The 27,688-nt window shown below is 41.6% G+C and overlaps 1 protein-coding gene across 1 annotated transcript in view; it reads right to left on the bottom strand.

Moving 5' to 3' along the window:
• Positions 1–11,882, bottom strand: part of MAOA (monoamine oxidase A) — an 80,320-nt gene extending 68,438 nt beyond the window's left edge. Inside the window, exon 1 of the mRNA XM_006049722.3 lies at positions 11,225–11,882. Within this exon, the coding sequence (XP_006049784.1) occupies positions 11,225–11,297 (73 nt within the window). The 5' untranslated portion in view covers positions 11,298–11,882. The remainder of the gene's footprint in view (positions 1–11,224) is intronic.
• Between the last annotated feature and the right edge of the window lie 15,806 nt (positions 11,883–27,688).

Here is a 27,688-nt window from a genome sequence, read left to right as displayed (position 1 = left end):
GCTTTTGACATATATTTCAAAATCAATAAATAGAAGTTGGGTTTTTTTTTTTTTTGATAAATGGGATAAAATTGTTAGAAAAGAAAAGATTTTTAAGTCTGAAGATAAGTTATCAAATACAATGTAGCTACTAAAAATAAATTTTAAAATCAAATTTTTTATTTTCATATTTGTTATAGAAAGAGAAAATGTCATATTAAACCTATTTCATTTTGTTCCAGAGATACACAGGTTTGCCAAAGCTAAGAGTATTGTGCATGATAGCTCTTCCTGTCATTCATTTTCTATAATTTAATGGCCACATGAAAACTAGGGCAATAAAAGAAGCCAGCTTCCCACCCACCTCTCCTGGCACCCCTCCCCACCTTCAAGATAGGGAAAAGGGTTTTAATAGTGGTAGGCTAGTAAATGGTTAACAACCATCCCTGGCCTCAGGCCATGGAGAGGACACTTGATTTGCAACATTTGTATCTCCATGATATATATACACTCTCATCATGGCTGATTTGGAATCACCAGTGTGATTACAAGCTACCAGTGTGATATCACTGAACGTGAAACTGGGAAGACATATGTTTGATCAGGCTCAGTCCTTTCAAGACAGTAGAAGCTGGCTCCAACACATGCTGTTAGACCTATAGATTCCTGGACTCCTGTCAGAGATGGCAAGGAAAAACAAATCTTGCAGAGGCAATCTATTGAACTTGCAAGTGTATGAGATTCATTGATATCCTAGACTCTTAAGTGTCCTAGTGTCTAACCTGTGAACCTCCCATGGGCATGTCTGAAGAAAGAGATCTAAGGGGGGCACTGGTAAAATATTTCCGCACCTGCACCAAGAGCTCTTCCTCTCCCAAATCGTGGCAAACCAAGTTCATTAGGAGGGAAAGCACCCCAAACTCCCACATTTCCAGTGGTTTTCTGTCACAGTAGTAGGTCTTCTGTGACAGTAGTCTTCTGTGGAGAAGCTAAATGCAGAGTTTGTTAAAGCCCTATTATGTATATAAGGATCTGATCAGTTTCAAAATGCAAAAATCCCAAAAAAGAGAAAACGGCAGAAGGGAATCTTTAATCACTTTGCAATTAAGTATTTTAAATAAGGATGATGAGCTTAAAACAATACAATTTCTTTTCTGGTTTCTCTCTCTTCAACCATTTGGGTTTTAGAGAAACCAAAATAAAATAGGTTAATGGATTTATTAGAGAGGCTTAAAAAAAACTCAAGTCTGCTAAAAGCACACCTCATATGAGAGTTCAGGCAATTGTTAATCCTGGTTATTAGATAAGGAAAGCCTGGGTGAGATGATGTATGCAGCCAGCATCAGTGTTGCCATAGCAACCTCAAACCAACCTGCAGCTTCTTACAGCCACTGCCCATGGAAACCGTGCTTCCACAGATTCAGCAGTGCCTCTGATGTCCTGAGATGGCTCCTCCCCATAGAAATGGAATAGGAAATGATTTAAGCCACACAGCACACCTGGAGAAGGAATTAATATCAGCAACGAAGCCTTTGAGGAAATGGCCCTTTGCTTCCTGGGCTATAAATCTGTAACCGTGGAACCTAGCTTCATACCTGCCTTCTCTACCTCCTCACCAAGGGCCCTTTCTTTTACCTTACTTCTTCAAGTACATTCACATTAGGAAAAGATGAAATTTGTCCATTTGACTTGTGCTACCCTTTCCAGTTCAATTATTGATTTTCCTTCTATAACAAATGATTAGAATAAACCTTGAAATGTAGCATATTCCTCATGAAAAATGTCCAGTGACCCCACTTTCAGTATGGACAAGTGATCATCTCTCACAATCTGTTACCCTGCTGTATTTTTTCCTTATCACACATCACCACCTGGCACTCTCTATACATCTGCTGCTTCCCACCACTGCAGTCATAGCCACTCTTGTCCAAACCATTGTGGCCCTTTGCCCTTGTCCAAGGCAACGTAACCTCCTGCCCAGAGATCTGCCTCTTGACTAGTGTCTAATGTGTGTTATACACCTTTGCATCCCTGGAATGGAGCCTGCTGTGTTGCAGGTGCTCAAACGCTTGTTGCAATGAACAGAGGAACTACATACCAAGAAAACAAAACCATGCTCACCTGTATGAGGGCAACAGGCAAGTTTCCAAAGCTACTTAGATTATATTTATCTCAAGCAACTAAGAAAGACTGACAAGGATAGAGTGCCTGGTCATTTAAACCTTTATGCCCAGGTAAGTTAAGAGATTCTTAATACTACTAGTACATTTTCTACATACATATACATGATAAAACCATTCTTGTTATCTATCTACCTACCTATCTATCTATATCTACCTGCATTTTGTGCTTCCTTTCAGAGAAATAATTATCTGCTTTTGAAAATGCCAAATCTTCTAATCCCTTTGATAAGCTAAAAAAGACAGAACTGTCTCAAATGATAAACAGATAAAAACTAGCAATTAACTTTAATTTGCCCTCAATTCGACAGACTGGTTGTCTAGACAGTCCTAATTTATTTGATTATTGTTCAGCATTCATCTTCACTTTAGATAAATGGATCTCACCCAACTTAGGGAATGCAATTACCCTTTAATTCATTATTTGCCCCATTCTTTCACTGAAACTGAAAATACACTCAGGGGCACTCCATAGTGCTGTACTCAGATTCTGTGTACTAGGATGCACTATGGTTAGGAAGCAATTCCAAAATGTTTTACGGAATAGTAGTCTTCAAGATACTCTGGGGTAAAGTATCAATGGTCATGGAAGTTGGGACATAGGCTGTTTATCCTTCTGGGAAATGTATGATGCATGCTAGCATACTAAAGGCTCTGATAAGTCCTGCATTGAAGAGACTCATTTAACTTAGCATTTCTCCACCTTTTGCCTAAAAAAAAATCACATCTAAAAAAATACACTTTGAGAAATCTTGGTTTCATTTCTTAAAATATTGGCAAATATTTAGTAATAAACTCACCTAAGCAGGGTCCCAAGTGGACAACGCCTAGAGCACAAGCTAAGGGTTGAAGCAAAGCTTTAGTGTAGCTATTGTTTATGTTCTGCTGGCTCTCCTAGTTCTTCCTGTTTATTTATTAAAGTGGGATTTTTCTTCAACTTTGACGTTCATCACCACCTATGAATGTGTATAGTGTACATCACATATTAAATATTTTATTAATTTTCTATTATTCAGTGAAGTGTTCTCTGACCAATGAATTCTTACATAATGGCACTTTTGGACTCTTGGATCAAATACTACAAGGAAAAAAGTACAATCAAACATCAGTTCATACTGAAGTTCTAGAAGCAATGTTCCCAAAGAAAGAAAAAAGCTAAAACCATAAATTTCATTCAAAGCACATATTGAGCATTCAATCAATATTTACTGAATAAATAAATAAATAAATAAATGAGTGAAGAATACATGCAGGACATGCAAGAAAAAGGTTTTTAACTTAGGCCACAGCTAACAGTTCATTAATTTAATCTGAAAAAAGAGTCACCTGAAAGGTCATTCTTGTTACATTTCAGAATTCATCAAAGATCCACAGCACTTCTGTCAAGCATTATTTCCACCATGAAACACTTCCCTGCCTGTCATTTCCTTCTCCTTTTTGTGTCACCACTGAACTAGCCTCAAACATCAAGGGTACTTCAGGATCATAGTTGTAATCCCTGCTACATAGAGGGGTCCTAAGCCTCACATGGTCACTGGATAGATAAATGGACTAACATAACTTAACTCTTCCATTTGGGTCTGAATTTTGTCAGATGCCTTCAATGACCAATGACCTTATTTGTTATTACAAATGCATATTAAATTGAAATGTATATTTAACACTGATGGTTTCAATTCAATACATAAAATCTGTAAATACCAATATTAGTATTTAAAAATCACATTGACCACCACAGCCTTCCATTTTCTTCACCAATGTTCTCTCCCCAAGTTCTTTCTTTTCAAAATAGGCAGGTTCACTGTTCTATTTGGATGAACCACAAGCTGGAATCAAGATTGCCAGGAGAAATGGCAATAACCTCAGATATGCAGATGGCACCACCCTTATGGCAGAAAGTGAAGAAGATCTAAAGAGCCTCTTAATGAAAGTGAAAGAGGAGAGTGAAAAAGTTGGCTTAAACCTCAACATTCAGAAAAGTAAGATCATGGCATTCAGTCCCATCACTTCATGGCAAATAGATGGAGAAACAATGGAAACAGTGACAGACTTTATTTTCTTGGGCTCCAAAATCTCTGCAGATGGTGACTGCAGCCATGAAATTAAAAGACGCTTGCTCTTTGGGAGAAAAGCTATGACCAACCTAGGCAGCATATTAAAAAGCAAAGACATTACTTTGCCAACAAAGGTCTGTATAGTCAAAGCTATGGTTTTTCCAGTGTCATGTATGGATGTGAGAATTGGACCATAAAGAAAGCTGTGTGCCGAAGAATTGATGCTTTTGAACTGTGGTATTGGAGAAGACTCTTGAGAGTCCCTTGGACTGCAAGGAGATCAAACCAGTTAATCCTAAAGAAAATCAGTCCTGAATATTCATTGGAAGGACTGATGCTGAAGCTGAAACTCCAATACTCTGGCCACCTGATGCAAAGAACTGACTCATTGGAAATGACCCTGATGTTGGGAAAGACTGAAGGCAAGAGGAAAAGTGGGTATTAGAGGATAAGATGGTTGGATGGCATCACTGACTCCATGGACATGAGTTTGGGCAAGCTCTGGGAGTTGGTGATGGACAGTGTGAATGAGTATCTGGAAGAAAGACCCAAATACTGATTTAAGTTAGAGTAGGATATCAATATGAAGAATGATGAAAACCATTTCCAAAATACAACAAGGAAGGAAAAAAAAAAAAAAAAAGCTTTGAAGAAGGGGTCCAAAAGAGAAAGCTGAAGACAGACCCTTGAACCAACTATATTGAAAAAGATACTGGAAGATAGATCATGCATAACTTAATCCAACCTTTAATTTTACAGATGACAGAACTGTGATTCAAAGATGTTAAGCTGCCTTAATTCATAAGGCTAGATGACAAGAGAATAAAAAACAGATCATCCAAAGGAAAACACAAATTGCTGGTAAAACTGCAAAACATTTTTCAAATAAAAGGATAAAACAGTCCTAGTAATCAACTTGTCTCAAACACTTACAGCATTTAAAATGTAACTTGACTTCTTTTCATTCATTTTATGCAGTTCTAAACACTTGAATTTAAAATGAAAAGTAACTGATATTATGAAATCCATCTATCTCATACATGCAAGGAATTCCCTGGTGGCTCAGACGGTAAAGAGTCTGCCTGCAATGCAGGATAACCAGGTTCGACCCCTGGGTCAGGAAGATCCTCTGGAAAAGGAGATGGCAACCTACTCTAATACCTCACCTAGAAAATTCCATGGATGGAGGAGCCTGGCAGGCTATAGTCCATGGGGTCACAGAGTCAGACACAACTAAAGCAACTTCACTTCACTTCATACATGCAAGTGTCGTTTTCAAACCAGTGCCAATTGGATGTCTATACTCTTGCAAACCCCTGTATGTGATATGAAACTGCAATATTATTTCAGTTTTGGGGAGTATACCTGCATTTAAATACTGGCCAGATTTATCATATGTAAAATATGTGTATGTCACACCTACACAAAGGCTGCATGACCCGATATTTGCCAATAACAGACTTCCACATTTCCTTTTCTCAACTACTAGTCTCTGTGATCCAATTATACTATAGTTATACTATACTTCTATAATTATATTATACTTAGATCTATTGTTTTATGTTTGTTTGGGTTTTTTGCTTGTTTGTTTTTCCCTTTTGGCAATGCCACAGCATGTAGGATCTTAGTTCCCCAACCAGGGATCAAACCCATGCCCCCTGCAGTGGAAGCGCAGTCTTAACCACTAAACCACCAGGGAAGTCCTTAGATCTATTGCTAAATAGCCAAGAATTATGTATAGATTCATATAAATTAGTATTGGACAAATGCTAAAACTGCCCATTAAATGTCAGATAAATCCCAAAACTCGTTCAACCATGAAGACATCAAAAAATCAGAATCAAATAAATTTAATTCTTGTATTCTTTGTTCACCATCAAAAGTTAATAAAGTCAAAGAATTCTAGCTTAGAGGAAAAAAAAAATAGGGGCCAAGAAGTGGTCCTGAGAGGCAGAAAATGAATGCTTAAGTTGCAACAAACCACAGAGTAAATAACCAAGGCATGGAAACTTAGTGACGTATCTTTTACTGTAAGCTTTTCTTAATCACTACAAAACCATACAGTATGTGCTGCCAAGTTCTGGGTTAAAATGCCTAAAACACTGCTAGCAGAAATGATTCTTCATGGTGGTGTAGTTCAACAAAAAGGGAAACTGTGGTATGTTGTGGACTTGCTGGCAGGATTCAGAACATTAGTCAATCTTCTTGCGAAACGACTTTCTGTCTCCAGTGATAAGAAAGATTTCATCCTTGCTGCTCTTACACAGCACAATGTTCTGAGTGGCTAGTGCTCTCAAGTCTTTTACTGGAGCTCAGTCTGTGGATATAAATATAGGGAGGTTCTGTTGCTTAGTCACTATTTAGAAATACCTCTCTCTACAAGACACTTGAAATTTAATCTAACAAAACAAAACATGGAAAGACTCTAATCACCCAGGACTATCCAGTGTTATGGTGAAAGTGCTTTCACTGTGTCCTGGCTAACCAAGGGGGCAGACGTGACACACTAGGGTGACCTCAGCGACTACCAGGATCACATCACTAGAGGCACAGCAGGCAACAGTTTTCCTTCCCTGGAACTCTTATCATGCGTTTAAATTAAACATTGCTCATAGGTGGCTTAGGGCTTCCTGACTCTGTACTCCTTTGGACTCTCTGGTATGTCTTTTTTCTATCCTCTTATCTCTACCTGTTAAAAATCCTACTTATCTCTCAAGGTCCTGGCATTTTGTTCAGATTCATAATATTAATATTTCTCTTATTGTATGAATGTCAATTATTTTCTCACTTGGTTACTGCTCACAAGAGGGTGGGGCACTGTGTGAGCTGGGACACTTGTTATTCCTCTTTATCTACCTCTAGCCTTGTGGTCTGGTAGGCATATGGCAGCAGCTCCCAAAATGCTTGAACGAGTTTCCAGGCCCCACAGCCACCCCTGCTCATAATGAGCTGCTTTCAGGGGTACAGCATTCTCTTTCCCTAGATGTGTTTGTTCAAAGCTATAGCCAGGAGATGCTGTGGAGATGATTAAAATCTTAGGGGACTGAACTAGATTGTCTTTTAAAAACTCCTTTGGCCCAAAGACTCTGAAGTATTCACTGTGCCCTGGAGGTGGGATTTTTTTTTCTCTCTTTCCCTTTTATTCTCTCTTCCTAAAGAGAGCTAATTCAGAAATTCCCAGGGGCAGATTTTAAAACCTTACACCACTGGATTTCTGTCATTTGCTTTATCTGTGTTGGTTCGTAAGAACTAGCATGTAAAGTCAGTGACTTAACTGCTATCCTTAAAATAACATCAAGACATAGGACAGAAAATAAGTTCAAATGGTCAGATATAGATTACAAGCTCCACAAGAGAGAAAAGTCAAGGAGAGGCAAAAGGACCAAGCAAAAGGGCTTTAATCGGGTATTGAAGAATGGATAGGATGCAAATGTTCAGAGAGAAGCACTTCTGTGTTAAGAAAAACAAAAAACAGGGAAGGACCAGAGGAACAAAATGAACATGGTGTGGCACTGAAGACATGACAGCAGTGTGCCTAAAGCCATGTTAGGGATGGTGGGAAATGCTACTTGTCCAACAAGGTGAGACTAGACACATGTGTGGGGTGGGGAGGGGAGCTTGAGAGGCTGGCAATAGACCACTGAATGTCTTGAGCAGAACAAGCTGATGAAAGAAGTATTTTTAAAAAATCAAGTCTTAAAAAAACTTAAAAAAAAACAAGGGATGGACATGAAGGGAGACCCCAAATGGTGGTCATTAGGAAGATGGTTAAAACCTGGTTAGTCGAAGGGGTTAAGGGTCCTTCCTGGGGATGGCAGAGACATACAAGAGAGGAAAGAGCTCCAAGGAGGAGTTAGAAGAATTTGTTGACTGGCTATAGAAGATAAAACAGAAGGGGTGCCCAAAATGATGGAAAGGATAGTGGTGCCAAGAACAGAGTCGAGGAAGTGAGTAAGTGAAGCTGGGTTGGAGGACAAGGAGGCTTTGGAACACATTGAATATGAAGTAAGAATAAGACAGTCAACTCTGAAATATAAATATCCAAGAGCAGACAAGCTATGGTACAGGAGTTGGGACAAAGCAAAGGATTTAAACTAGACACTTCAGAGCTTTGTGTAGATAAAGCAAAAGGTGAGGTCCTGGAATGAAAAGAGAGGGGGAGAATGCATATGAGCCCCAAAGTGATGAATAACTTCCTTGAGGCCATTTCAAAACCAGAAGGTTGCAAGAATATGGGCCCAATGAAAGGACTAGAAAAGGAGCAATCAGTGTAGGATAAAAATTCAGGATCTGATGATGTCACAGAAAGCATGAAAGAAGTTCCAGAAAGGACTTGGTGATGGATGACAGATGATGGATGAAGGGCCAGAGCATACTGAAGATACCATAACACTACTTACAAATGAGTAGGAAGGGTTGCCCCTTCTCAGTTAAATACATACAATTTAATTGGTGAGTGGGAGGAAAAAGGGATCTTGTGTCTGTAAGACATGCTCTGTTCTATGATTTTTAATGACAAAGGGGAGATACATTAAGATGTTGCTGTTCTTTGTGCAGAGATAGTTACAAAAAATGAAAGATAATTCCGTGCATATGGATTGCTTTTGAGGAATTTAGGATTTGTATGCTTTGGAGAGCTATTTTGTTATTAAACAGGAATAACACAGCAGATGCAAAGTATTGGCCATATATTATAAGTATGTATATATGTGGCACACTAAAATGTGCCAGTTCTGACGAGTTTTAAGAAATATCCAAAAGCATTTAAAACTGATATGGGGACTATTAAGTAACTCATGGGATACTTCTAAGAACACACAAACATGAGTGTTTCAGAGCTCAAGAACCATTGCGAAGTAACGCCTCTCACCTGCTTGGGAAACACCCCGTCCGTGTGCAGGATTTATCCTGAGCTAGACTTACATCTACTTTCATTTTAGCTGTGAAGCATCTGGCAAGACACCACAGCCAGAAAGCAATGTTTCTGGTCAATTTTGGTGTTAAAATAAAATCTGACTGATAAGAGATGATATTAAAGGAATCCCAGTGCCTTTTCCACTGTCACTGATGAAGTGGAAGTTGGGTTCTGGAATAGGAGTGTGAACTACCATGCAAGAAATACTCTCTTCTTCCTGAATGTGGAAATGAACAAAGTAATAATTCTTAGTGACCATGGAAAGATCCAGATTTTGAGGAACCTAAAGCTTACATAATTTGGTTGCCTCTTCAAGGAAAAAAAAAGAATGCAAAATTACAAATACAAGATTCAGTATGAAACTGGTTATTTTTTTAGGATGAGAACCAGAAGGCACCTGCAGTTCTAAGGCGGTAGAACCTTACATCAGCTACATGGTAAATCCAATTCTGTTCATGACCAACTACTTCAAGTAAAGTATGGTAAGGGAGAAGAGCCAGTCATCAGGCAGAGAAAAAGTAAAAGACAAAATGCTCCTTAAGGGATACTAGAACAAGAAGACAGGCATAAAATCACAGTAAGAACCCTAAACTGTGAAATATGAATGATATGGAGATGGGGAACAGAGACGGAACTCCAAGTCAGTTTACACAACACATTATCATCATCATTATTTTCCAGTGATGAACAATCACATTGCTTATCTAGGAGGCTTGCATACAAGAATCAGGCTTTTAGAAACACTTCATTGCAGGCACTCAACAAGTGTTTGCTGAATGAATAAATAAGCTAATAAATGAATGAAGGGAAACAAGAGAAATACTTTTTCATACTCTCAACCAAGATCTGCTTTCCTAATGCTCTGACATACATGTGTGTTTTTGCTGGCTCTGACTGGAGTTGTTAGAGCAATAGCTCAAGTCAGTCTCTTCCCTGGTGGTTAAGAATGTTACCAGAAACAGGCCAAGTCAAAAGCTATCTCCAAGCAAAATTCATCTGTAAGCATGTTCAGAGTCTCTTCAAAAGGATTATAGATAAAAATGGCTACTTGGAGGCACCCTACTTACTCCCTCCCACCTCATTTCTCCCTCCTAAATTAGATCCTGCAGGTATATTTCAGAAATGATTAACATCCTCCCAGGTCGTGGACAGACTAGTGTGGGGCTCTATCTAGATGTGAAACACAATTCTTAAATTTCAAACATTTTACCAATTATGACATCATAAGTGGCAATTTGATGTGTCAATCATGATGAGGTTTCCAGGAAGATCCGAGGAAACTTCCTACACCACTCAGTTGGTCAGCTACAAACCCAAGCTGAGACTAGAGGAACATAGGCTTGCCAGCTGCTTCATAACAGCGCAAGATTCAGGCAGTGAAGAAAGACACAAATAGGGCATTCCCTTATCTGCCCGCAGCCCCTGCTTCACAGAGGGATTCCCTTTGAGCAATAAATGCCCTACACTTTCTGCGAGTTCTAAAAAAAAAGAGGGGGGGTGGAGTAGGTTAAAACTAAGAGCCCACCTTTCTCCCCCTGCCCCCACCTTAAAAAAAAAAAAAAAAGAATAGCAGGACTGGAACAACACTATTACTACCTCGATACGACAAAAATCCATAAACTGATCTTCTGTTTGGGGCAAAGGGCGTGAAATCAGTAAGGCAGAACAACCACCGCCGGAATTAGGAGTAAGGGTCTCTCGTGAGAGAAAACCATTGTCACTTTCCCAGCTGGGTGAGGTGACTTCGCAGAGTTACCTCCGTTTCTAGGTTTTGTAAAATAGGGACGAATAGAGTACCCACCTCACAGGACCGCTGAGGACTGAGAAAATCCACGTAAACTACTAAATGCAACTGCACGGCAAGAGCTAATTATTTCGTAGTAGTAGTAAAAATTACTGTGCCTGCCTCCCCCAGGTCACACCACCGGCTCAATCCCATTCCCTCCTCGCAGGATCGGGGGCCCGGCAGCTGTAGCAATCTCGCACGCACAAGGGGGACCCCCCCACCCCCGCCCCCAAACGCCACTTTCAGACTGCAAGTCCCCCACACTGGGCCGCCCAGGGTCCCTCAAGCTAGTGCGACGGTCCACACTGACCTGAGATGCCGCCTCCTATCACGACTACGTCGAACATCTGGCCCGCGTCACTCGTCTTCTGCAGACTCTCCATGCTCTGGTTGCGGTTCTCCTGGGGCGTGGGTACAGGAGTGGGTCTGGCCGAGGGCGGAGCGGACTTTTCTACCGAGTCTCGGGGGGAGCCCGAGGGCGGAGCCGATTCCTCCACCGATTCCTGGGCGGAGCCGGGCGCCGAGGGCGGAGCGACCCCTGGTACTGGTACCCCGGGGGAATCCGGAGGTGGAGCCGATCCTTCCACTAATCTCTGGGGGTAACTTTGCTCTGAGAGCTGAGTGGACTCTTGTGTGGACACTTGAGAGTTCACGGGACTAAGAGGTCCTGGTATCGAACTCCGAGGGGTGCTAAGATCTGAGGGTGGGGGGGGACCCTTGAATCGACACACGGGAGAAGTCCGAAATCGCGATAGATCCTCGCGCCAAACTCTCAGGAAAGCTGACCACCGAGGGCGGGGCAGACCCTTGTACAGACTCTCGGGACAAGGCTGAGAGTGGGGCAGATCTTCTTGCAGATAACTGCTGGAAGTCGGACATGGAGACACGGCTGGACTCTTGTCCTGATAGTGGGGGGGAGTTACTGGGTGTAGGTGGTCCTTGCACCGAACCCAAGGGGGAGCCGGATACTGAGGGCGAGGTTAATCCAAGTAGTGACACTGGGCGTGTGTTATTGGGTGGTGGAGGAGCTGGTGCCGATATTTTGATAAAGGCGGGCTTCACGGGTGAGATGGACCCCTGCACCGACCCTCTGAAGGTGTTAGTGGGTCTAGGAGTTTCTTCTATTGATAACCGGGTGGAGCCCGGTGCTGAGTGCAAGGTGGTATGTAGGGGCAATTGGGGAGACCTTGAGGGCTGGACAGATCCTTGTACGGATACCCGGGGGGTGCTGGGGCCCGGGTTAGAGGCCGAGGCGGCCTCGTCTGTGGTGGTCGGGTGGCAGACATACGGACCCTGTCGTTCAGGCCGCGGGTGCCAAAGCCCCAGATGCCAACCCTGAGACCTGTGTCAGTTCTTAAACCAAAACCCGGGATGAGTTGGGAGGGCGCGCTGAAGCCTCGGGTGTATCTGGCGTCCGCCGCTGTGGACGTGTTCGACAGGCAGCTGGAATGCTGGTGGGAGGTCAACCACTCTGAACTGGTGTTCCAGGAAGAGGAGGACGAGGCTACGCCCGCGATGTTGGCAGCCTCCGGGATCTGGGCCGGGAGGTTTCCGACTCCCGGCGAGCGTTGTAACTCGCGCTCATTCCCGCCGCGGCGGCCGCTGCTGAAGGGGGCAGCCGAGTTGGGTGCGCTCATTGATCCGGAGCGCGGGGCAGGGGAGGAGGAGCAGGGCTGGGGGCGATGTTCTACTCTCTTTTGCCCCTCACTCAGGGGCGCGCGCCTCTCCCGCTCAAGCTGGCCGGGATCGGCACTCTTAGAGCCCAGCCCCGGGAGCCAGGCCCGCTATGGGGCTGAAAAACTAGGCGCTGGAGAGGCCTGGCTCCGCCTTCCCCGCCTGAACGCGCCGCGCGTGGGAGCCCTCCTGCCGTTGGTGCCTGGGAGACGCCACCCAAGTAGGGGGTGTGGCCTGAAGAGAGTATGGGCGTGGCCACGTTGAGATTCAACCTGGTGCTTTTATTCTTAACGATTTAACTAAAAGGGGAGTACTGGGCGGGGGTAGTGGGGTGGTCTTAGGGAAGGAAGCAGACCTGAAAGGCTGGTCGCAGGGCTGCCCCCCCCAACTCCCCGCCACCTGGTTTGGCTCTTTTGTGACATCACAGGGAGGTCTGCGCAGTCGCGGTCCCTCCCTCGAGAGGGGGCGGGGCGCAGTGGGAGGTGTCCCTAGGGGAAGATTTGGCAGTTATTGGTGGTCTATAGGGTTTTTCAAGCTGAAGTTCTTAAACTGAAGCAAGTAGGCAAAAAAGTTAAGAACTCAATATCATAGATTAAGTGGGACATACAGTTTAAAAGCGAAGGTCAATGAATGGCTAAAGTGCAGAAACAACTTAAAAAAAGAAAGCTTGTTTCCAGTTCAACTGTAAAGAGTATTAAGTGCATGTATTTTATTGTGCAATCAGTCTCTTGTTTTGCTAGTTTTATCCCTTAAATTTCCACTTTATCCTCCTAGAGCCGGATTTGTCATCACTAGAGCCCTCAAAAAGATGTAATTTTGACATGAATTCAGAGTAAATGTTGAGAACTCTAAGAAATTAATGAAAAATCTATTGGCACTTGCAAACATTTCTCTTGCATGCCCGCCTGCCCTGATACCTCCATTCGTATCAAATAGTATATTCTTGAAGAAACTAAAATACAGATTTAATTTTTTTCTTTATCCAGTTTTAATAGCTTTTACTTTCTAGTAAAGGAGTTGAAGCATGACTAAATTGGTATCATTTTTAGACTTGGAAGCAAAGAAACAGGAAATAATAAAGAATTCAGCACTTTCTAATATGATTCTGTCCAACTTTCTCATTAGTCCCACTGCATTATTTTCATTCAAATATTTCATTTCATACTATGGGCTAGGCATGGAACAAGGTACTTGGGATCCACAGGTAACACAAGACAGTTGGAGACCTTCATTGACATACAGCTTACTAGAGGATCTGTGGAGGAAATAAACCACATGCTTGGTGTGTCAATTCAAACTCTGATAAATATTATTTTGGAAAGGTCCATAGGGATAAAGTGTCAGAGTGTCTACACCATTCTGGAAGTTAACATTGCCGGGTAGGGGGGCAGTTTATGTAAAAATGTTCCATAAAGAGAGAACAAGGAGGCCCCATAGTAGAAAGAAGTATAGTTCATTGGAGCAGCTGAAAGCCAACCCATGGAGCTTTGGCAAGGAGAGAAGTGCAGGAGGCAGAGCAGCTGAGATCAGCTGGGCCAAAATAAGATCCTTGATCTATATTCTAAACCAGTAGAAGCCACTTCCTGGTTTTAAGCAAGGGGCACTATGACTAGATTGAATTTTGAAAAGGTCTCTCTGACTGCCATGTGAATAATAGATTGAAGTGGACAAGAGTAGATGGATAGATACAGGGAGACCAAGGTTTGGAGTTCTCCAAAGAAAGAGATGGTGGTGTCTTGGACTAAAATGGGTGGTGGCAGTGGAGCTGGAGAGATATGGACATACTAGAGACATTTACATGTAAAATTGTGGCTAGGATTTGGAAGATCATGAAAGAACTTGTTTTTGGACATGTTGAGTTTCAAGTGTCTTTGAGACATCCAAATGAAGCATATATAATAAGAAATTGAATATAAAGCCTGAGGCTCAATGTAGGAATTTGACTGGAGATAAAAATGTGGGAATCTTATTAAATATATAATGGATGGAATAGATGGGCAGAAATGTATTTTCTGTCTTCATTTTGCTTATTTGTACTGAATATTATGCTTACCTTTTCTAATAAAAAATACAAGTTAGTTTAAGATAGATACATAAATAATTGTGACATATCCTACAAGTATCATTTCCTCCCTTTGGGACCTTGGGCAAATTACTTAATTTCTCTCTGCCTATCTCAGCCATAGTATCTCTTAAGTTGTTGTATCTGTCAAGGTTTCTGCAGAAAACAGCAAACCTCATTTGGAGAGAGTTTCAAAAAGGAAATATTTTAAAAGATATGGGAAGGGACTTCTCCAGTAGTCCAGTGATTAAGACTCTGACTTCTGATGCAGGGGCGGGGAGGGTTCAAGCCCTGGTTGGGAAATTAAGATCCCACAGTGGGGAAAGATATACCCATTTAAATGCAGAGTTCCAAAGAATAGCAAGGAGAGATAAGGAAGCCTTTGTCAGGGATTATTGCAAAGAAATAGAGGAAAACAATAGAAAGGCAAAGACTAGAGATCTCTTCAAGAAAATTAGAGATACCAAGGGGACATTTCATGCAAAGATGGGCACAATAAAGGACAGAAATGGTATGGACCTAACAGAAGCAGAAGATATTAAGAAGAGGTGGCAAGCATACACAGAAGAACTGTACAAAAAAGATCTTCATGACCCAGATAACCACATGGTGTGATCACTCACCTAGAGCCAGACATCCTGGAATGCAAAGTCAAGTGGGCCTTAGGAAGCATCACTACGAACAAAAGCTAGTGGAGATGATGGAATTCCAGTTGAGCTATTTCAAATCCTAAAAGATGATGCTGTGAAAGTGCTACACTCAATATGCCAGCAAATTTAGAAAACTCAGCAGTGGCTACAGGACTGAAAAAAGTCAGTTTTCATTCCAGTCCCAAAGAAGGGCAATGCCAAAGAATGTTCAAACTACCACACGATTGCACTCATTTCACATTCTAGCAAAGTAATGCTCAAAATTCTTCAAGCTAGGCTTCAACAGTATGTGAACTGAGAACTTCCAGATGTACAAGCTGGATTTAGAAAAGGCAGAGGAACCAGGGATCAAGTTGCTAGAACCCTCTGGATCATAGAAAAACTAGAGAATTCCAGAAAATCGTCTACTTCTGCTTCATCGACTAGGCTAAAGCCTTTGACTGTGTAGATTACAACAAACTGTGGAAAATTCTTAAAGAGATGGGAATACCAGACCACCTTACCTGCCTCCTGAGAAATCTGTACACAGGTCAAAAAGCAATAGTTATAACTGGACATAGAACAACAGACTGGTTCCAAATTGGGAAAGGAGTATGTCAAGGCTGTTTAACTTATTTGCAGAGTGCATCATGTGAAATGCCGAGCTGGATGAAGCACAAGCTGGAATCAAGAATGCTGGGAGAAATATCAGTAACTTCAGATATGCAGATGACACCACCCTTATGGCAGAAAGCGAAGAAGAACTAAAGAGCCTCTTGATGAAAGTGAAAGAGGAGCGTGAAAAGGCTGGCTTAAAACTCAACACTCAAAAAACTAAGATCATGGCATCTAGTCCCATCACTTCATGGCAAATAAATGGGGAAACAATGGAAACAGTGAGAGACATTATTTTGGGGGCTCCAAAATCACTGCAGATAGTGACAGCAGCCATGAAATTAAAAGACGTTTGCTCCTTGGAAGAAAAGCTATAACCAACCTAGACAGCACATTAAAAAGCAGAGACCTTACTTTGCTGACAAAGGCCCATCTAGTCAAGGCCATTGTTTTTCCAGTATTGATGTATGGGTATGAAAGTTGGACTATCAAGAAAGCTGAGTGCCGAAGAACTGATGCTTTTGAACTGTGGTTTTGGAGAAGACTCTTGAGAGTCCCTTGGACTGCAAGGAGATCAAACCAGCCAATCCTAAAGGAAATCAGTCCTGAATATTCATTGGAAGGACTTATGCTGAAGCTGAAGCTCCAATACTTTGGCCACCTGATGAGAAGAACTGACTCAATGGAAAAAACCCCTATGCTGGGAAAGATTGAGGGCAGAAGAAGGGGACAATAGGCGATGAGATGGTTGAATAGCATCACCAACTCAATGGATATGAGTTTGGGCAAGCTCTGGGAGTTGATGATGGACAGGGAAGCCTGGCGTGCTGCAGTCCATGGGGTCACAAAGAGTCGGGCACGTCTGAGCAACTGAACTGACTGACTGATGCCTTGCAGTGCAGCCCAAAAAAAGTAGTACAGATGACTTTATTTTAAAAATAAAAAATATGGGAAGATGGAGAAAAACCACAAGGAATTGCACAGTACCTCCAGCCTGGTGACATCACTATAAAGGGGTAGGAGTAGACAGCAGTAATCAGAACCTGGGGAAAGAGGTGTTTGGAAAGGGTTGCCTGATACCAGCTGTGATCTTTAGTTCTGAAAGGCAGTCAGCCCACAGGAAGCCCGGAGAGAGTGATCCAGGACACATAAACCCCCTACCTCTCACTCTTCAACAATCTCCTGCTGATTCTCTCCATTGACCTAAGACAACCAGAAGCTAGAAGGCAAGGAAACCTGTTGATGCACTTCATACAAGTCAGCCTTCAAGGGATATAATAGGCTAGAGAAAAATGGTGAGTACACCTGGAAGGCCAGGAGAAGATATCCAGTACCCTTATAGTGAGATTTCAATGAGCAAATGACTAAAAATACTTGAATAATTACTCATACATGCCCACATTTTAATTTCTAAAAACTACATTAATGTCATGGACTGTAATTTACTTAATCATTACATTAAACATTTAGTACCTTCCATTTTTGTATAATACATAACATGGGGTTGAACATGGGGTTGAGATATGGTATATATTTTTTAGAATTTCCTTGAGAAAGAATCCTAAAAATAGAATTATTGGGCAAGAGAAGAGCAGCATCTTTAAAGCTCTTTGAAATTACCCAGTTTCTTGTCCAAAAAATTGTCCAGATTTGTACCTCATCAACAATATCTAAGAATGGCTATCTTCTTACTACCCCAACTGTAACATTAAGCAAGTTAACTTTTTAACCACTAACTTGAAAAATCAACATGTTACTGGAATTCTAAAAATCAGTGTTTCTTTGGTTATTAATGAAACAGTTTTTTCACATATTTAATAGCCAGTTCAATTTCTTCTGTAGTGGATAATCAATGCCTGTCTTTTGAAGTTGATTCTATGAGTGCTTTATAAAAAAACATTAACCACTTACTAGGTATTTTCACTGCAGGTAGCTTTTACAACTCATATTTTAGTATTGTTTATAGCATTGTTTTGGACTTCCCTGGTAGCTCAGGCAGTAAAGAGTCTGCCTGCAATGTGGGAGACCTGGATTTGATCCCTGGCTCAGGAAGATCCCTTGGAGAAAGAAATGGCAACCCACTCCAGTATTTTTGCCTGGAAAATCCCATGGACAGAGGAGCCTGGCGGGCTACAGTCCATGGGGTCATGGAAAGTCAGACACAACTGAGTGAAGGAACTAAGGATCCTACCCAGGTGGGATGGTAACTTCAAGCTGAGCACAAGATTCCTGGAACACCGCCCAGTTATCTCACCACCCACCAATCAGAACAAAGTCACACAGCCTGAAGTCCTCACCCTAAATCTGTGGTAGTATTGGTAGCTCAGCTGGTAAAGAATCTACCTGCAATACAGGAGACCTCAGTTTGATTCCTGGGTCAGGAAGATCTCCTGGAGAAGGGATAGGCTACTCACTCCAGTATTTATGGACTTCCCTGGTGGCTCAGTCGGTAAAGAATCCGCCTGCAATGCAGGAGACCTGGATTCAATCCTGGGTTGGGAAGATCCCCTGGAGGAGGGCATGACAACCCCTTCCAGTATTCTTGCCTGGAGAATCCCCATGGACAGAGAAGCCTGGCAGTCTACAGTCCATGAGGACACAAAGAGTCGAATACGACTGAGTGACTAAGCACACATATGGCATTTTAGATATGCATAAAATTTAAATGTATGTGATCCTATCTATTCTCTAGTGACTTCTTTCCTTGCTTTCAAACAAATTTTATTTATTTATTTATTTGGCCATACCACTTGGCTCGTGGGATCTTAGTTCCCTACCCAGGGACTGAACCCAGGCCATGACAGTGAAAGCGCTGGTCTACACTAGGGAACTCCCTTCCATTGCATTTAAACTTAGAGACCAGAAGGGATTAAAATCTATATTTTCTTTTTTTTTTTTGATGGTTTGATATTTTAAACATGAATTATTTAATCCTAATCTATTGGTATGGATTTCGTTATGTGCTGTAGAATGAGGTTCTAAATAACACCCCTCCACACATACACACACACAAATAGTTAATCAGTCATAACAAAACTATCTGTTGAAAAATCCGTCAATTTCCCACTGATTTTTTTTATATCATATAATAAATACCAAATCTGATTTTGAACTGTTTCTTCTGTTTTATTGACCTGCTTATTTTTGCCACATTGCCATCAACACCACATTGATTTACTTGTTGTCACTTTATAGTAGGTTTTACTAGAAGGAAAGATGAATCCCTTCTCAATATTCTTTTCTTACAAATTATTTACTATCTTCTCACATATTCTTTCTGTTAATATATTCCTTTAGAGTTAAGTGAATTTTAGAATCATTTCATCAGTTAAAAACTCTGGTGATTAATTTAATTGGGATGATGATGATACCTAAACATGGATCTAAGAAGCTTATATTTGGCATTTTCATTTAATATCTTTTTTTAGGGATTTTCTGGTGGCTCAGATGGTAAAGAATCCGCCTGCAGTGTGGGAGACCCAGGTTCGATCCCTGGGTCAGGAAGATGCCCTGGAGAAGAAAATGGCAACCCACTCCAGTATTCTTGCCTGGAGAATCCCCATGGACAGAAGAGCCTGGTGGGCTACACAGTCCATGGGATTGCAAAGAGTCGGATATGACTGAGCAACTTCACTTCACTTTAATATCTTTTTAAAATATGTCTTTATTTTCAGAATACTTACAGGAAATTGTTTTATTTACCTCTGAAATTAAACAATTTTGTGAGAATAATATGACTGTATGTGTGTTATCATAAATCCTTTCAATCTGTGGATTTTAAATTTAATTAATTTAAAATTAATTAAATTTTGGGTTAAAATTCGACTCTAACTTGGATTATTGCATTTTTTTAAAGTGATTTCTTTCTAAGAAACACCTACAATTATGTTATTAGTGCATTGTCAAAACCAGGAAATGTACTTACAAAGGTTAATACATGCTCACAGCAGCGCTGAAGTTATTTCTGAATGATAAGCCACATAGACCCTTAGCAATCATACCTGATTTACATATGCATCACTATTGAAGTGCTAACACTTTAATTTTTAAAATATTGTTATTAGGTAAAGTCTGAGTAAAAGATGTAGTCTAGCTATATGTCAATGTCAATTTCCTGGTTTGGCTCTCCACGCTCCTCTCCATTCTGCTTCCCTACCTCCTACTCCCAACAGAGCAGCACAGTGGTTCATAATTTTCTGTTAATGTGCTCCCTCCAGGGCTTCATTCTCCCTCTACATGATTTTTTTGCCTTGATGTTCTATATCCATTATTTTATTTATTTATGGTCGCAATGGGTTTTTGTTGCTGCATGGGCTTTCTCTAGTTTCCGTAAGCAGGTACTCCCCTTCATTGCAGTGCAAGGGCTTCTCATTGTGGTGGCTTCTGTTGTTTTGAAGCACAGGCTCTAAGCACATGGGCTTCCGTAGCTGTGGTTCTAGGGCTCCAGAGCATGGACCTAGTAGTTGTAGTGCATGGGCTTAGTTGCTCCTCAGCTTGTGGAATATTCCCAGCCCAGGGATTGAGCCCATGTCCCCAGCATTGGCAGGCAGATTCTTATCCACTGTACCACCAGGGAAGTGCTCTGTATCCATTATTCTAGACCTAATTTCCAAATGAGGGTGCCACAGATTAAGGATTCTGTGCGTAGCAGATATTGAGCTGAAACTAGTTATGCAAAAGCTTTAGTAGAAAAGGAAAAGGGCAGAAGTGGAATTGGTCAGGAGCCAGCATGCAGCATTGCAGATCTAACTGCTTTCCGCTCAGCAGGAGCTCCAAGCAAAAAGTACCATCAGAGGAGCCCCAAGTTGGGTGGAAATGGCCAGTCTGGAGTACTAGAGCTTTGCTCAGTCATTACTGGGAGTTGCCCTGAGAAGGCTGTGCATGTGTGCTCAGTTGCTTCAGTCGTGTCTGGCTTTTTGCAACCCTATGGATTGTAGCTCACCAGGCTCCTCTGTCCATGGGATTCTCCAGGCAAGAATACTGGAGTGAGTTGCCAAGCTCTCCTCTAGGGAGTCTTCCCGAACTAAGGATCAAACCCACGTCTCTTGCCTTATAGACAGATTCTTTACCATTGAGTCACCAGGGAAGCCCCCTAACAAGACTGCTTTTGCTTATTTCTTGGATTGTGCTTCCCCAAGAATATTGCCAAGCAGGCTCTAAAGTTGAGGCAGATTCTGAAGAAAATCACATCTAGAGCCCATGAGCTAACCACACTCCTCGCTTCTGGGCAGAGGGTCCTTTCTTTTCTTTTTTTTTTTTTCCCCTTTCTGTCAAATTTTTAAATCTTTTTTACGGATGTAGTTAATTTTCAATGTTGTGTTTGTTTCAATTGTATAGCCAAGTGATTCTGTTATATACATATTCATATACATGTACATATACGGGCTTCCCTGGTGGCTCAGACAGTACAGAATCTGCCTTCAGTGCAGGAGACTCAGGTTCGATCCCTGGGTGGGAAGATCCTCTGGTGATGGGAATGGCAACCCACTCCAGTATTCTTGTCCTGAGAATCCCATGGACAGTGGGGCCTGGTGGGTTACAATCCATAGGGTTGCAATTGGACACAACTGAGCAACACACACACACACACACACACGTACATATGTATATTCTTCTTCAAATTCTTTTCTATTACAGGTTGTTACAGTATGGTTCCCTGTGCTATATAGCAGTTCCTGTCTGTTATTTACAGAGGGTCCTTTCTTGAAGAGGGAAATGAGCGGCACATGTCTACGACAGCACCTGGGGCTGGCTTGCTGGGCATGTGACCTGTGCAGTCCCACAGGGCTCCATGTTCAGGAGGGTCCTGCCATTATTTTAATGCCCTGTAGTCACTGTCTTGAAACAATAATTTTATCTTTGAACTTGTGTTTTGTAAGTGAAGCTCAAGGAGACAATGACACATGCATGTGAACTGAGGAGGTAAACACAAAATGCATGTTCTCTGTTTATCGCCTCACTTGCCTGTAGCATTAATGATGCCCTTTTTGAACAAGGGGCTTTGTATTTTCATTTTTCATGGGGCCATGCGAATTATGAAACTGGCCCTGACAATGGCCCTCTTTGACCAGGCTCCAATCTTGAATAAATGTATGTCTTCTGATCCTACTGTATAACATCTTTTACTGCATATAGTATAAATATATTAAAATTGGCTGTTCATATATCTGTTGCCACATTACAGGTTCAGATTTTTTTTTTTTACCATACTTCACTCTTATAAAGGATAAATGCCAAGAATTTATGCATTTTTTCTGTTATTTTATCTCTCTCTCTCTGATTTTCTGTTAATTCCCATCTTTTATTCCATTATAAATTGTTATAAAACAAAATTCAACTGAGTAAAATTTTAAGATCTTATTGGCTTTATTCAATGATTCAACAATCAGGCAGCACTCAATCTAGCAAAATGAAAGGATCTCCAAGGCGCTGTACAAAATGAAAGATTATTATAGGTAGAGGAGAGCAGGAAAAAGAAAGTTACACTAGGCAAAAAATATATTGGTGATTACATAGTTACCTTCCCTTCAGAGATGACAGGGCTCTATCTTGCTAACCTAACTAGTGTTTATCAGGCCATTCCTGATTGTTTGGTTTAAAATTCCATTTCTAGGAGAGCTGAAAGTGTAATTAAGCCTCAGTATGGTGATGTGAGGAGCTTCCTTGGTGGCTTAGCTGGTAAAGAATCTGCCTGAAATGCAGGAGACCCCAGTTAGATTCCTGGGTTGGGAAGATCCCCTGGAGGAGAGCATGGCAACCCACTCCAGTATTCTTGCCTGGAGGATCCCCATGGACAGAGGAGCTTGGCGAGCTCAAAGAGTTGGACATGACTGAGCAACTAAGCACAGCACAGCACAGCATGATGACTTGGGGCTTAGCGTAAGTGACCCCATTTGGGGCCTGTTGTCTTGTTTTTAACAAAATGAAAGAAGATCACTGTGATTATCTTCATGGAAGACACAGTTAGTTATACCCCAATATCTGTTTTCCCTTTTCTCCTTAGAAATAGAACCCACAGATTTTGCTGCTCAAAATAAAGGCTATAATTTTCCAGCCTTCCTTTGGTGACTAAGTTCTGGCAAATAGATATAATTGGAAATATCATGTGAAACTCCCAAAAAGTTTTCTTAAAGGAGAGATTGTCCCCTCATTTTTCCTTCCTGTTACCTGGAATATGGACATGAAGGCTGGAATTCCCATTGCTATCCCATTCCCTGAGACTATGAGATGAAAGGAGGCTGGCAGAGTCATACGATGCAAGAAGTATGTGTGTTTGTAGCCTTCTTTTACATGACAGCTATGCTTCCTTTTATTTAAGCCATTATTATTTGGAGTTTTGAGTCACAAGCAGGGAGCTTAATGCTTCTGATATAAATCTTTAAATGAATGTGAAACAGTAAATTGTATCTATCTACTGTTTCCCTGCTCAAAAAGGATACTCCCAAATGTTTCTGTTTAGGTTCAGCTTACCAGGGGCAAAGATTCTCCTTTCTTACCTGCCATCCCCATCTTGTGGTCAAAGGTGGGGTAGGAAAGGAGACTTATACATGTCCAGTATTTTCAAAAGGTGTTTGTCTGGAGATTATCAGTTGGCTAGGAGAGGGGGAGGGGATTCCTTTTACTCAGCACTCTGGTTGTTGTGACAGAAAATTCATTCCTCCCACTATTCAGTGCTTCTTCCACTTGGGCTTCTGTTTTGCCATCTCTTTCCACTTTGCCTAAACTCTGTCTCAACTAATTTCTGGGACAGGAAAAACTGGTATACATATTTCTGAGACTCTTCTTTTGACACAAAAGTTAGAAGATTCTTTGAATATCTTTAAGATATCTTTATTTTATCTACAATGTAGACTGGAGGAGAGTGAAATTGACCCTCTGTGTATCCGTGAAGGGGGGTGGGTAGGGAAAATCATAGAACACTAACAGAATAATACTTTTCCATAAAACCCCACTGTGGGAAGGAACCACACTGATTATCATGGTGATGACCAGAGATAGGGCATATGGTGGACTGAATGAAATTCTCAGAAGAGTGTACCACAGCCAAGAAGTAGAAATGTTTGTGGCTGAGTTTCTGAAACAGTGACAGGTGAAAGGTGACTTAAGCACAGAGCAAGGCACTGAATGTAGAGCAGTAAGATAGAAACTAACTTTGTTGTCTCAGCTGCTGGCCCCTTTAAAGAGGTTCTTGTGTGCGGTGACATTGATCGGGGATAGGTAAGACTTTCCAAGCACATCAACATCCTTTCTTTCCCAGACTTCTGGTCAGCAATGATATTGAATCAAGCCCTTTAGATAATTTTTTTAATGCCGTCTCTGGCTGTCTGCATCAATAGCCCCTAGAGGGGCTGTGTCTGACATTTATAAACGTATTTACTTTTCCTTCAACTCAACAGTCGAAGAGTCAGAGAACCCTCTGTATTATGTTGCTCTAGGCAATTTGAATCCAGTTTCTTTGAACCATCCCTTTAACTTTTAATATTTCAAGACAGAATTTGAACAACAAGAATGATTAAACAACAACAATGATTAAACAACAACAACAAACAAGCAGTGCTTTCCTTGGAGCGGATAAAAAAATTAAGCTCAAATCTGTCTCACTTTAGAGATAAGCTCCAGGCATTCCCACTGACTGGGACCAGGAAGGCAATGTCAGATGGTAAGGTAAACAAACAATTATCTCCACAATTTGATCAATAAGGGACTGGAACGACAGGCAAACAAGATGTTCCTTAAAAGCATCATCTTCTGAGGGACTTGAATTATAAACCAGATAACCGTTTTCAATTTCCCCAACTTGTTCTTTTGTATAAATACTGTTCAAAAAAGCTGAGGCCGTGTGCTGGTTATTCCCCATTTCTCCCTTCTGCACATTGATTTTCCACCCTTTTCTACCCTGCTCTGACACCCATGGAATACATGGCCTGGGCACCCCTGCCCTTTAACTTCTTGTTGGGCTAGGCCATAGGAGTAGGAGTTGCCAAGAGAGTGAAGGGCATGGGAGAAAGGTCAGGGTGTTTATTCCATTAATTTCAACATCTCTGCCCCCCTTCCCCCACCCCCACACCCTCTCCCCAGTTGTATGAGGTCATGGCCCTGGTTGTCTTCCTCTAACTCCTTCATTTATTCCCCATGCCCAGTTAGGCCAAGTAATGGCTCTCCAACATGGCTAATCCCTGCAAGTTTCAGCATCTCTTATTGGTTCCCTCAATGCAGTTCATACTTTTGTAACTGTTCCCTTCTTTAAAAGCCTATTTTAAAAAACCCCATCTGGGATACATGTACAGGGATGGTTGAGTCCCTTCTCTGTTCATCTGAACTATCACAGCATTGCTAATCAGCTATACCCCAATAGTAAATAAAAAGTTTTAAAAAATGCCCAAGGGAGTCCCTGAAAGGTAAACTCTAGTTACTTAAAAACAAACAAACAAACCAGGATACAATAGTCAATGCTTAATATGGAATGTAAATTCAGCCCAGGTGGCACTAGTGGTAAAGAACCTGCCTGCCAATACAGGAGATATAAGATATGTGGGTTTGATCCCTGGGTTGGGAAGATCCCCTGGAGGAGGGCATGGCAACCCACTCCAGTATTCTTGCCTGCAGAATTCCATGGACAGAGGAGCTTGGCAGGCTACAGTCAATGGGGTCACAAAGAGTCAGACACAACTGAATGACTAACACTTTCAATATGGAATGTAATCAATCTTTATTTCTTAAAAAAACTCATTGTCTTGTATTTCTGATCAGGCTCCTGATTACCAGTCAACTGCATCAATGTGACCCTCTGAGAAGCAGGAATTTGGAGCTATGTTTACTTTCTATGTTCTATTTTTGAATGAGTCCCTTAAACTATTTCAGAAATGAAGTTGTAATCCCAGTGTATACGCATGGTTGAGTATACCATTCTAAATTTGCTGAGTTGGGAAAGGATGTTTAAAAAGAGAAAGTGTGACCTGATATCTATTATCATCACCATGATCCTTTGCATGGAGGTGAAAGTTCTTTAGAAGAGTTTGGATTGACGAGTATGACCCTGAGTCAGCGTCATTATTTTCAATTGCTTCATATTCCATATAAAAAAAAATTGGATCTAACAGCTCTTGCTACAAGTACAGAGCAACTGTGTTCATGGAAATCCTTTCAGTGTACATCTGTGGTACATTAAGATGAAAATTTTTTAAATGTCCTGAGAGAACTAAAATTTGAAATCATGATTATGATAAATTTTTTTCAAAAGATGAGTTACGTAAGGCCATCAGATACAGGGCAAGCTGAGAGTTATAGGTAAAAAGTTATGAACAAATACTATGCAAATAGCAGAGTTGCCAGACACTGCCCAGTCTTCTGACCACTTTTATATGGTTCAAAAAGGGGGTGGGGGTCTGGAAAACCTTGGGTATTGTCTCTGAGCATGTAGCTTGGTATATAATGGGGATTTTCTGAGGACACACTAGCAGAGCCAGTTTTGGGGGATGGACCACAGATTATGGGGGGTTCTTATCTGAGGGTTAACAAATAGAATTCAGGAAGATCTGTAATCTTGAGAAGGAAAAATCTTACATCTTCATTTTTGATGCTAAAAACTCATCCTGTGTACAACAGTGCCGAACTGAATTTTGGAGATAGAGTTCTGTGAAGTAGACAAGAATAGCTTTATTGCTTTGCCAGGCAAAGGGGAACACAGTGGGATTTTGCCCTCAAAACTGTGTGTCCCAACCCGGGAGGATTTGATGAGGAGTTTTATAGCAATGTTTCATGTATGGGGTTGCTGATAAAGATAAGGGTATGTGTAGGGCTTACACTTCTTTAATGTGGTTTCAGGTTGTCTCTTGATGAGTTTCTCCAGTTTCTTTAATCTGGTCTCAGGTAGTCCTTTCTGGAAAGAAGAATGCTGACATCTTCCATCCCTTCGGGGTGTCAATCCTGTAAAGAGCTCAGAGATATTGTTATATGCATCCCCTGAGGTGGAACCAGGGCCCTGACTCAAGATTGTACTATTGTTTCTTGGCTTCTCCTCCCTTGTCTCTGCATTCCCTCCCTTCCCTTATTCATGTTCGGGCTCAGTCCTGTCTGACTCCTTGCAACCACATGGACTGTAGCCCTCCAGGCTCCTCTGTCCATGGAATTTTCCAGGCAAGAATACTGGAAGTGGGTGACTCCTCCAGGGTATCTTCCCAATCCAGGGATTGAACCCACATCTCCTGAATCTCCTTCAATGGCAGGCAGAATCTTTACCACTGAGCCACCTGGGAAGCCCAAGGTGTCAGTCACTCAGTCATGTCCAACTCCTATAGCCTGCCAGGCTCCTCTGTCCATGGGATTTCCCAAGCAATAATTCTGGAGTGGGTTGCCATTTCCTTCTCCAGGGGCTCTTCCCAAGCCAGGGATCAAACCTGGGTCTCTTGCATTGTAGGCCGATTCTTTACCATTTGAGCCACCAGGAAAGCCTCTTCCCTAACAGATTAGCAGCTATTTGAAAGGCTTCTGTGCCCAAGAGTCTCACAGGGTCCTGCTGGGTTACACTTTCACCAACCTCTAACTGAAATTAGCATTTTTTCAATTTCAGATGTGGGTAACAAACCCCAGAAATATTAGCAGTACCTGTGACTTTGTCACCAACAAGAATCACAAGCATTGTTATATAGTAGTTCTTGCAACAATCTTGAAAATCATTTATACTTCTTACAATACTTCAAACTAGTCACAAAGTCCACTGCTACACCTTCCTATTTAATGCACTAATTAAAAAAATCACATGTATACTATGTTACAAACTTCCCAGATGGCTCAG

This window comes from Bubalus bubalis, chromosome X, assembly GCF_019923935.1.
Source record: "Bubalus bubalis isolate 160015118507 breed Murrah chromosome X, NDDB_SH_1, whole genome shotgun sequence".
Lineage (NCBI taxonomy): Eukaryota > Metazoa > Chordata > Mammalia > Artiodactyla > Bovidae > Bubalus > Bubalus bubalis.
Note: the sequence above shows the minus strand (reverse complement) of the source record. Positions and strands in the feature narration are given on the sequence as shown.